This window comes from Trachypithecus francoisi, unplaced genomic scaffold (assembly GCF_009764315.1).
Source record: "Trachypithecus francoisi isolate TF-2019V2 unplaced genomic scaffold, Tfra_2.0 Lachesis_group3, whole genome shotgun sequence".
NCBI lineage: Eukaryota > Metazoa > Chordata > Mammalia > Primates > Cercopithecidae > Trachypithecus > Trachypithecus francoisi.
Window position 1 is genome coordinate 32,174,971 of NW_022681468.1, and position 12,275 is coordinate 32,187,245.

The 12,275-nt window shown below is 44.9% G+C and overlaps 1 protein-coding gene across 3 annotated transcripts; it reads right to left on the bottom strand.

Annotated features, from left to right (window-relative positions):
- Positions 1-2,573: 2,573 nt before the first annotated feature.
- Positions 2,574-12,237, bottom strand: ZC2HC1C (zinc finger C2HC-type containing 1C). Of its 3 annotated transcripts, none has more exons than XM_033187397.1 (3): positions 12,145-12,237; positions 9,917-11,273; positions 2,574-3,465 (listed from the first exon to the last, which is right to left on the bottom strand). In XM_033187397.1, the coding sequence occupies exons 2-3, from the start codon at positions 11,252-11,254 to the stop codon at positions 3,202-3,204; spliced, it is 1,602 nt and encodes a 533-aa protein (XP_033043288.1). In that variant the 5' UTR covers positions 11,255-11,273; positions 12,145-12,237; the 3' UTR covers positions 2,574-3,201. The 3 variants fall into 3 exon arrangements, with proteins under 3 accessions (XP_033043288.1, XP_033043287.1, XP_033043289.1); XM_033187396.1 differs by having other exon boundaries at positions 12,081-12,234; XM_033187398.1 differs by lacking the exon at positions 12,145-12,237 and adding an exon at positions 11,905-12,059.
- Positions 12,238-12,275: the final 38 nt, after the last annotated feature.

Sequence of the window (12,275 nt, forward strand, 5' to 3'; positions counted from 1 at the left end):
GAAGCTGAGGCAGGAGAAAGGTGTGAACCCAGGAGGCAGAGTTTGCAGTGAGCTGAGGTCGCGCCACTGCAATCCAGCCTGGGCTACAGAGCAAGACTCCATCTCAAAAAGAAAAAAAAGAAAAACTGTCTGGGCAGGCCGGGCATGGTGGCTTATGCCTGTAATCCCAGCACTTCGGGAGGCTGAGGCAGGCAGGTCAGGAGATAGAGACCATCCTGGCTAACATGGTGAAACCCCGTCTCTACTAAAAATACAAAAAATTAGCTGGGCATGGTGGCAGGCGCCTGTAGTCTGAGCTACTCGGGAGGCTGAGGCAGGAGAATGGCGTGAACCCGGGAGGTGGAACTTGCAGTGGGCCAAGATCACTCCACTGTACTCCAGCCTGGGCAACAAAAGCGAGACTCCATCTCAAAAAAATAAAATAAAATAAAAAAGAAATACTGTCTTGGCACATCTGTATACATTTTTAATGAAATTTGTTTCCATGTGAGTTTTCCCATGAAATTTCTCCCATGGTGTAACCTTATGAACTTTAGAATTTATGTTTACTTGCACTAAACATTTATTGGATAAAGTAGTATAAAATACAGACATTAAGAAGAAGCAGCATGCATTTATTTACTGTCATCCTCTGAGCTTTCCGGGAAGAGATTTAGATTTTTTTTAAAAAAAGGTTCTTACCTCTTTCCAGAGACCAGATCAAGCTAAATTTAAAAGATGAAAGATATTTCTTTTTTTTTTTTTTTTTTGAGATGGAGTCTCACTAGGTCACCAGGCTGGAGTGCAATGGCGCAATCTCAGCTCACTGCAACCTCCGCCTCCTGGGTTCAAGCAATTCTCCTGCCTCAGCCTCCCGAGTAGTTGGGACTACAGGCGTACACCACCACGCACAGCTGATTTTTGTATTTTTAGTAGAGATGGGGTTTCACTATGTTGGCCAAGATGGTCTCGATCTCTTGACCTCATGATCCGCCCACCTCGGCCTCCCAAAGTGCTGGGATTATAGGCATGAGCCACCGTGTTCGGCCTTGAAAGATATTTCTAATATAACCAAGGCCTAAACGTAGAGATTAAAGGGAACACTAAGGCATTGACTACTGTTTTATTTCTTTAGCAAAATGAGAGTGAATAACTGCTTCCTTGTCTATAGAAAGCACTCCCCACATATAACAACATTTGACCTTACTAACATCCAGGGATCCCGAATCCAGGTGCCTGTGGTACCAGACAGATAAAGTAAAGAAGTGAAGCAGGTCAGGTGAGACTGCGGTGGTCTGGTGCTACCATTCCCATCTGAAGGAGCATCCATCCGATTCTAAACCCCACCCAATTTGTGCCATGCAGGTTGCTGGCCCAGTGTTTCCAGAACTTCCAGTTTTTCAAGAGATGTTCCATATCCCAGTTTTTAAATGTCGGATCATATTGTGAATACTAGGCCAGCTAAATAAAACATCTGTGGAGCAAAGCAGTCCACATGTTGCCATTTTGTGACCTTGGCCACAGCTTATTCTTGCCATCTATTGCAATGTACTAGTTTACATTCCCACTTAAAGTGTACATTTCATTGAACTTGCCTAGGGAATGTACCTATTAGGTTAAATATCCATTATCTCTGTGTGAGGTTTCCTTAAGGGGCTACCCATAAAGCTTTATTATGTGATATCGCCTTTCCTTTGGAACAATTAAAAAGAGTGCAAAGAAATATGTGCTCCTTTTTAAATATATAGGATTTTTTTCCCAGCCTGTGTCCTGCAGCTTCACCACTAAAGCCTTAACTCACATTTCAAATTGGTCTGATCTGTTAGCCCAGCAACTCAGCAGAAGCTGCAGAGGAAATGGAGCAAGAGTGAGTGGCCATTTGTTATTTAGTAAAATAGGATTTTGTTGTCTGTCTAGCCCTGTTGCCTAGCTCAAATTGAGCAGTTTTTCTCCAGTATTTTAAACTAACAATTTGAGTAATACAGAACAGTAATCCTAGGATTTCTATCTGTTGTGCTAACTTCACTTCTATTTGAACTGATAATACTCTCGCAGACATTATCAGTTCTCTCATTTCACGTCTGGGACTCATTCACCTTGTTTAATTTTAAATCTCCAGACCTCATTAATTGAGGGTCTAACTTGCGCTAGGCAATATTCTACACAGAGAAAATTAAAAAGATTTGATCCCTTTCCCTTCAGAGTTTACTCTCTCAAATAGAAGTTGACTATGCTATAATTGCCAAGGGCATGTGACACTGTGCAATGTCCCAGCTTTGTTTTGTTTTGAGATGGGCTCTTGCTTTGTTGTCGAGGCTGCTCTTGAACTCTTGGCCTCAAGCAATCCTCCCACTTCAGCCTCCCAAAGTGCTGGGATTATAGGAATAAGCCACCATGCCCAGCCTATCTCAGCTTACTTTGATGGTTGATATTACTGCCTCTAAACAGTCATTTAGCCAAACCGATTTGAAAGTAGAGTGCTATTAACAGCTAAAATGGAGGTTTCTTTCTTAACATATGAAACCCATTAGAAAAGAACAAGTAGAGAGAAGTATAATGTGTTTCCCCTCAACACCCATCCCGACCCTGTAAAGTACATAAAGATCTTTCCTTTATTACACAGTACACCATAGGGAAGGTTTAGGAGACATTGGTGCCTTAACCTTACATACTTGTATTGGTTTTTGGCCAGGATCATGCACCAGGGAGACCAAGGATAGATTGCCATTAATAATGCCTTACAGCAAAATTGTATTATCTTTTATAAGAGTTACCATCTGGGTGATCATGCCCCTCTGATACCAACACATCCTAATAACTCCAGCTTCTACAAAAGCAAGAGTTAACAGGAACTCTGAACATACATGCAATGACAGGAAGGCACAACCAGATGCAGGCACTTCACTAGCACAAAGCACAAGTCAGGCATGCAAGAAGAGAGCTTTAATGGAGCCTGCTCACGACTCTTCAGTGTCTTCACCCGTCAATTCTGAGGGCAATAACATAAAGCTTACCAGCCCAGGGTTGTAATTTAGTGGGAAGCTGGGGCTTCCTTCTGCCTCCTGCTGCTTAGCAGTGGCTCTCTCCTCACAGACTTCAACTCTGCAGGTAGATCTGGGAGCTGTTTGATTTCTCTCTGCTTTGCATCAAATTCTACTCCCATTTACTGCTGAAAAGAAGCAGAGCTTTCTGACCTATCCAAAAGTTCCCATTGTTGTCTGCTCAACTATAATGCTTCCTTGGAGGTGGAGGACGGTTCTTGATGGTCTTACACTTGGGAATGTGTTGCTCAGCCACCTTGGGAGCAAAGTGGTGGCTACAGTGAGGACACTGAATGTAGTCTGGGTTTTCTGCAGGCAGGATGGGAGGCAAGTGTGAACGGTTTTCACCTTTGGCAGTTACCTGCTGGACCTCTCGAGCCTGGCGGAGCGTATGGATAAAAGATTCGTGCTTCTGTCTCCAGTTGTTCTTCCGAGGAGGTTCAGCCTGTAATGTAAAAGGGAGACTGATCATTCAACTTGGCACCTGTCTCCTTCCTGAGTCTCTTTTAGAATAACAGTAAGAAAATGAAAAGGGTACTAATCTGCAAGGTCAAAGAACAGGGAAGGAGCAACAGTGGTAACTGACTTGCCAGCATTGAGGCAAACCAAGGGCCTGCAAAGGAGGTACTGCTGAGAGGCAAGCCACTTTCCCAACAGAATCCAGAGAGGTTCAGTGCTTGGAAGTACCAGATAGTGGAAAGTAAGGAGGTACAGGACTGAGAACAAGCAGGACCCCACGGCTCCTCCCACCTTACGCATCCAAGTGTCCAACACCCAGGCACACTCACAGAAGAGCAAGGATTTATTCTCTGGAGAAACTGAACCAGACAGACCTCTGACTCAGGAAATCCAGATGGTGGAACCGGATTAATCTTGGGGCTGAAAATGGGAATTAAGTACAAGTGTACATACCAAATTATGGAACTGTCAGCCTCCTTCCCCTGCTCAGCCCCCAGAGTACCAAGCAGATTGACATCCTCATAGGAAAAAGAGGGGTTCTCTGGATACACGGAGCAGTCCAGAGAAAAGCCTTCAGATACTGACCTTGGGAGACGCTAATTAAAAGACTCACTATTTGGTAACTTTAATATGAAGATCCTTAGTCAACAAGCCCCACTTAAGCTTAAATATGAAAGGACAGCCAGGAATCATCAGATATTTACTAAAAGCTCTAACAAGAAAAAGAGCCCAGAAAGTCCACAAACAAAAACCTAGGAAGCAGCAACAAGGCAGGTAGCAGAAGAAAACTTTTTTTTAACATGAGACCATATCAACAAAATGAGTATTAGAAGAGATTATGTCCATAAAACAAGAAGAGTATACTATGAAAAAAAGACAACCAGAGAACCAGAAAGAACTATTATAAATTAAAACTTTGATAGCTAAAAATAAAAATTATTTAGAGGACGAGCACGGTGACTCATGCCTGTAATCCCAGCACTTTGGGAGGCCGACGTGGGCAGATCACAAGGTCAGGAGATCAAGACCATCCTGGCTAACACAGTGAAATTCCGTCTCTACTAAAAATACACAAAATTAGCCAGGCGTGGTGGCACACGCCTGTAGTCCCAGCTACTCAGGAGGCTGAGGCAGAAGAATTGCTTGAACCCAGAAGGCAGAGGTTGCAGTGAGTCAAGATCGTGCCACTGCACTCCAGCCGGGGCAACAGAGCAAGACCCTGTCTCAAAAAATAAATAAATAAATAAATAGAAATGTTGTAAACTAATGTCAAGAAAATTTCTCAGAATGGGAAAAAAGATGAAGATGGAAAGTAAAAAGAAAAGATTAGAAAATTAGAAAGTTAATCCTGGAAGTCCAACATGTGACCAGTAAGAGTTCCAGAAGGAACAGAGAAAGCACAAGGAGAAAATTATTATTATTGTTGTTGTTATTATTTTTGAGATGGAGTCTCACTCTGTTGCCCAGGCTGGAGTGCAGTGGCACAATCTTGGCTCACTGCAACCTCAGCCTCCTGGATACAAGTGATTCTCCTATCTCAGCCTCTCGAGTAGCTGGGACTACAGGCATGCGCCACCACACCCGGCTAATTTTTGTATTTTTAGCAGAGATGGGGTTTCACCATATTGGTCAGGCTGGTCTCGAACACCTGACCTCAGGTGATCCACCTGCCTCAGCCTCCCAAAGTGCTGGGATTATAAGCATGAGCCACAGCACCTGGAGAGGAGAAAATTATTAAGGAAATAATACAATTAATATTCCTAGAATTAAAGGTCACACATTTTGAGACTTGAAATGGCTTACCAAGTATCCAGCACAATTATTGTAAAGTTTCAGAATTTCAAAATAAATAGAGAATCCTGTAGCCTTTAAAAAAAAAAAAAAAAGGTTTCTTGTAATGAAACAGGAATCAAAATGGCATTCGATTTCTCAACAATACACTGGATGCTACGAGCTAGTGGGAAATACCTTAAAAGTTCTAACAGATAATCACTTTCCTCCTAGAATTCTGTACCTAGCCGAAGCATCAAATGGGGGCCTGTTACACAGATAGTGTCATTCATTCCAAGACAGTATACCTGCTGTGCACCTTTCTTAGTAAGTTTCAGCAAAGGAAGGAGTAATGCAAGAACAAGGAAGACACGATGCTGGAAACAGGGGACCCAACAAAGAAGAGAAGCAAAGAGAAGTCCCAAGACAATGGGTTTGCACCAGGCCTAGAGAATAAGCAGTCCAGGTTGGAGCAGAAGGGATCAGAGTGGTGGAAGGGAGGTTTTCAGAATTAAAAAATCAAACTGATAGATGATGAGAGGTGTTTGAGCATTACAAAAACGTTAACAGATGTCTGATATCGGATCATTGTGGGGGGAAAAAAAGACAGGTATGTAGAAAATGAAGGAAATGAAAACATACATCCATTATTAACTCTAGGTACATGTGGGCAGAGACAGAATTTGTTCACTCATTAATGAACAAAATGTACATGATCATTACAATGCGAAAGCTAACAACAAAAAATTGTGATTCAACTACAGTGGAAGGGTAAGAGAAGGACAACAGTAGGAGAGAGGGAATATGAAAGAGAATTTCACTCCCAGCTTCCAAGAAGTTACCAGGTAGACCAGGCATCGTGGCTCACACCTGTAATCCCAGCACTCTGGGAGGCTGAGGTGGGCAGATGACTTGAGGTTAGGAGTTCAGGACCAAGTTGGCCAACATGGTGAAACCCTGTCTCTACTAAAAATACAAAAATTAGCCGGGCGTGGTGACGGGCGCCTGTAATCCCAGCTACTCAGGAGGCTGAGGCACAAGAATTGCTTGAACTTGGGAGGTGGAGGTTGCAGCAAGCCAAGATCAAGCCACTGCACTCCAGCCTGGGCGACAGAGGCTCCGTCTCAAAAAAAAAAAAAAAAAAAAAAAAAAAAAAAAAAGGTAATGTAGAAAATTGATAAGAAAATAAACATATTGGCCGGGCGCGGTGGCTCAAGCCTGTAATCCCAGCACTTTGGGAGGCCGAGACGGGCGGATCACGAGGTCAGGAGATCGAGACCATCCTGGCTGACACGGTGAAACCTCGTCTCTACTAAAAAAATACAAAAACTAGCCAGGCGAGGTGGCGGGCGCCTGTAGTCCCAGCTACTCGGGAGGCTGAGGCAGGAGAATGGCGTAAATCCGGGAGGCGGAGCTTGCAGTGAGCTGAGATCCGGCCACTGCACTCCAGCCCGGGCGACAGAGCGAGACTCCACCTCAAAAAAAAAAAAAAAAAAAAAAAAAAAAAAAGAAAATAAACATATTATTTAGAAATACGGAAAGGCAGGCCAGAAGAACCATCTAACAGAACTGAAGGCTGCCTCCGGGGGCTGAATTAGGGGCTCCAGTATAGGTTAGTCAGTACTACATGATTTTGTAAATGCATGCAAACACTATTAAATTCTTTTTTTTTTTTTTTTTTTGAGATGGAGTCTCACTCTGTCGCCCAGGCTGGAGTGCAGTGGCGCGATCTCGGCTCACTGCAAGCTCCGCCTCCCAGGTTCACGCCATTCTCCTGCCTCAGCCTCCGAGTAGCTGGGACTACAGGCGCCCGCTACCTCGCCCGGCTAGTTTTTTGTATTTTTAGTAGAGATGGAGTTTCACCATGTTAGCCAGGATGGTCTCAATCTCCTGACCTCATGATCCACCCGCCTCGGCCTCCCAAAGTGCTGGGATTACAGGCTTGAGCCACCGCGCCCGGCCACACTAAAATTTTTAAAAGAGAAAAAGACAAACAGCTCTTGGTGATCTGGCATTGTTAATGATGAATAATAGGAAGAGAGACTATTGAAGGAAAAGAAAGGATCCTTCCGGAAAGTCTCTTGCTGAAACAGATAAGAAGGCAAGAGAGTGTTAGTGATGGTAACCAGGAACCTTTAAAAGATTCGAAGGCCAGGCACGGTGGCTCATGCATGTAATCCCAACATTTTGGGAGGCCGAGGAGCGTGGATCACAAGGTCAGGAGTTCAAGACCAGCCTGGCCAAGATGGTGAAACCCCGTCTCTACTAAACATACAAATTAGCCGCTGTAGTGATGGGCACCTGTAATCCCAGCTACTCAGAAAGACTGAGGCAGAGAATTGCTTGAACCCTGTAGGTGGAGGCTGCAGTGAGCCGAGATCACGCCACTGCACTCCAGCCTGGGTGACAGAGCAAGATTCTGTCTCAAAGAATTTGATCAGGGGAAAGTTCCTCAAGTGTATGAGATACTTTAGTAATTTACTTCTTATACTCTAATTCCTCAATTTTATTCCTCATTGTACTGAAATTCTATTCAGTTAACACTTATTAAGCACAAAGCACAAAGATATGTTCCCTGTCCTCAAAAATGCTTACAGTCCAGGAGAGAGACGGGGTGTGCATCTGCTGGAAGTTATGTGAAGATTAAAGGATACCAGGAAAATCACCTGTTCTTGAGTACTCTATAGGAATGACAGGAAGGTACAACCACTCAGCTTCCAAAGGCACAGCACTGTGGAATAAGATTTGAGACATTACCAGGGTGGTGCGGGTGCATCTTAGTCTAGGTCCCTTCTGTCTTGGTGTCCTCAATGTCACACATTCCCCCAAACTAGTTGCCATAAAGCTGGAGCATCTTATCTCAGGAAACTAATTATTTTGCTTCACCATAACTGTATTTGCGAATTTAAGAAACACAAGATTGTTTTAGGCTCTGACCAAAAATAAATTGCTACAGTGGGACAGAGTGAATTCCCAGTGGATTATTGGGTTGAACTGAAAGAAAACAGGAAAAAACAGTGAGTGGCCATCACATTATTCTCTGCAAGAGCAAAATGTTGATTTCTTCTTTGGAAACTAGATTTCAGGGAGATGCTCTCTGAACATGGATGGGACTTCCTTGTGATTTCCCCAAACTGTACTGAAAAAAAGAACTCTAATTGTAAACAATTTCTTCTAACAACCATCATATAAATGTGAGTTTTTAAAGGCTCCAGCAAATATCAGAAACTGTAAGGTCCCAATGGACAAGAGGTGCCAGCACAGTGGAGGGAGGGTTGGAAAGAAATGAAAACAGAATGACACTCTCTTATTTTTCTGGAATATTAGAAGTAGACAGGGCCTCAGAGATCATACAGTCTACAATTTCCCAAACTTCAGTCATCTGCACTTTCACTTCATCCTTACAATTAATTAATATTTTTCTGTAAATTTATGATCCCTGGAAATCAGGGGCTTAATATATTGTTATATTTTCCTAACATAACACTGAAACACTAAACACTAAAACTACTAAAATAAAGTTTGTCAGCATGCCACACCTTGAGAAATAACCATTTTATAAACCAAGTGGCAAAACCTTGACATGTCATTCATTTATGAGATAATCTTCTCCAGATATGTCCAAATGTGCCTATGAAGTTCACCTAAATTTATCATGTAAGTGTCATGAAGCCCTTACTTTTTACAACCTGGTTTTTCTAAAGTGAGAAATAATCGGCAAGGGCATGGTTTGTTAGATAACCAGAAAGAAAGTCCTTTTTACCTTCAAGGTGTTTACATTCTAAATGGGGAGAAAAAGAATTCCAAACTTAATTGTGTTTCATCTATTTACGAAGAAGCTATGTCAACACTGATCTTTTTTTTTTTTTTTGAGACGGAGTCTTGCTCTGTTGCCCAGGCTGCAGTGCAGTTGTGCGATCTCGGCTCACTGCAAGCTCCACCTCCTGGATTCATGCCATTCTCCTGCCTCAGCCTCCTGAGTAGCTGGGACTACAGGCGCCCGCCACCATGCCCGGCTAATTTTTTTGCATTTTTAGTAGACATGGGGTTTCACCATGTTAGCCAGGATGGTCTCGATCTCCTGACCTCGTGATCCGCCCGCCTCAGCCTCCCAAAGTGCTGGGATTACAGGCGTGAGCCACCGCGCCCACCAACACTGAGCTAATCTTAACAGAGTACTTAAAGGAATGGTCACAGATTCTAGTCTTGGGAGGTGGCAGAATACATTGCAAAGAGTGAGGCGTTCTCTCCAGGTGACAAAAGGCTGCATTTTTTTCTTTAGATTTTTTGTGTCTTTTAAATTTTCTACAGTAAACTTTTATTACTTTTATAATCCAAAGGACACAAATTCTTGGTCTAGATTTTTTAGTCATTCTAACCAAGATTTATATTCTGACTCTGCCACTTAAAGCTGTTTGTGACCTCAAGCAAGTTACTTAGCCTGTCCAAGTCTTGATTTTTGAACTGATGAAATGAGAGATAATGCGAGGATCACATGCAAAGCTCCCATCACAATGCTGGCATACAGTAGTAATCAAGAAATGTTAATTCTAGACGTCAGTTCTTCCTACATGACACATGAATTTTCCCTAAAGAAAACTGATGATGACAAAACAGACCCCTACAATGATCCCCACACCAAGTCACATCCATAAGGTTCTTGTTACCTTGGCTGAAGCTGGCCCCTTCCAGTTCAAGTACTGCTCTAGTTCTGTGCCCTTAGCCCGGGCCCTGGAGGAGTCAAACACTTTCCTCTTGGAACCCCGCATCCTGCTGCAGATGTTGGAGTGTCTCTCCAGCCTGAACAAGAGGAATTTGCGCCCACAGTGGCTGCATTCACCCAGCTGTGGCTCTTCAGTGGAGCCGCTGGAACCTGAGGAGTCTGGTGCCGTGGAGAGACTAGAATTTCTGGCAGATCCCTGCAAAGCACCGCCTGGTGTTTCTGAAGGCGGGGAGAACTTCTCCATCGATGGCTCTGAGACTTGGTCTCGAATTTTGTTATTGCTTGCTACCAGCCTTTCCCTTTTGAGTCTCTGGATTCTATAATCAGAGAGCTGGAATGGACTCGAATTTTGTTGAGACCATCCCCAAGTTTCATCCTCTCTCCTGTCTCTACTAAATTCTTCCTCAAAATGAAATTCTGGGGAGAAGACAGCTTTGTGCGTGGTGTTGCTGTTATTACCTTTAACTCTGCTCCTGGGGAATATAATTTTCTGTAGCTCTCTGTTTTCATTTTCCTTGGCCTGTTCCTTTTGCGTCTGGATCCTTCTGAGTTCCTCCTCTGTCTTCTTCAGCTTTCCCCTCAGGAGAATCTGCTTTCTTCGGATTTCCTCCTCTAAGCTCTCCCCTGCAGCTTCCAGTCTTCGGATCTGTACCCACTCAGTCCTGTCCAAGTTTGCCAAGGCCTTCTCCGCCTGCATGGTAGCAAGAACAGGATCAACCACAGAAAAGTTGACCTGGTTCCTCACATCAAAGTTCCTGGATGAAAACTCTCTCAGTTCAGGGGCCCTTGGGTAGACATTCTGGTCCCCATCAGTGCCAGACTCACCTGTACTGCACGACTTCCTGTGGACCACGGGCTTCAGTGGGTATGCCCGGTCCACTCCAACTCGTTTCTTTGTAAAGGGGATAAAGTCCTGGTTATTGGCTTTGGGATACCAGGATTGAGGGCCTGATGAGTAAAACAAACCATTTCCTTGGCCCTGGGAATCACTTCCTGCATCTTGGTGGCTGATTCCAGTACAGTGGGGATAGGAGTAGCTCCGGGCTTTTGTGTGGGTGTTCCATTTGGGGTGAGTATAGACTTTATCCAGAGTCAACTCTTTGTTGCTCAAAAGCTGCTTCTGGAAATTGTTCCTCAGGAGCCCCTTCAAGGACTGCTGGGAAGAGTCACCTTGTTCGTAAGAGTCTTGCTTGGCTGAGTGGGGCCCTGGAGCTTCTGTTGTATTATGTGGGAGCATAACGCCCACAGGCAGATGTGATGCCAACCGCTGGAGTCCAACCATTCAGGGCCTGGACTGATGCCTACGGGAGATTTAAACCAGATACATGGGAAGAGTTTGTCTGAGGTTCACTCTCGTCTGCTAAAGCAAACTATTTCTACATTTGCCCTGCCCACATTTCCTTAAACTTTTCTGGAGACAGTGGTGCTGGATCTGCCAAAGCTTCCCGTCAAAAACCATTTGGTGAGTGATTACTATGCACAAGACACTGTGTTAGGCCCTGAGGGTAGAAAAACGAAGGTGTTACAGGTGTTCCTGCCACCTAGCTTTCCTTTCCTCCAGCACCAGCCTCTGCCACGCACAGTATACTCTATAGTAAGTGGAAAGAGCATCGGACTGAAAGTCAGGTTTTAGGCCCGTAACAGGACAAGCGACTTCTCCCTTGCTGGCCCCCGTTTCTTCACCTGTAAACTGAAGGGTTCCCTCCGAGTCCAGCCTCACCATTTTACAGGTGAGCAAGCTGTGGTCCAGAGGTAGTGACTGGCACAAAGAGCTCTCAGGGCTTCCCTCCTGCTGGAACCCTGCTTGATTCAAAAGAGCACAGAGGCTGCTAGGGCCTGGAGCAGGTGCCTGGCTGTCAAACCCTCATCCCAGGAGTCCCCTTAGCGCAGACGGTAAAAGTTTTGTAACCTGAGCGTTGAGGGCCACCTGACCTGGCTGCAGCCGGTTTTAGATCCTTAAGGCTGAAGTCACGTTCTGTCCCGAAGGGTCAACTGGGACGCCCCCACTGCGGACTCCGCATCTGGAGACAAGTCCTCTCTCTCTCCTGCCCTTCGGGCCCTTAGGAGGTGGAGGTGCTGACCCTCTGTCTCCCCGCCCTTCTGCGTACCTGAGGCCCTCGGGCACCGCTCCTGCTCAGGGAAAACCCCAGGGCCTAGTTTCCCAGACCTGACCTCTCCCTCAACCGACCGCCGCGCAGGCGCTCTCATCTAGCTTCTGTTATTCCCGGTGCCTGGAGACCTAGTTACTGGCGGGCCAAGCTCCGCCCCTCGCTGCGAAGTCCTCGGGGAGGCGTGCGCAGGCG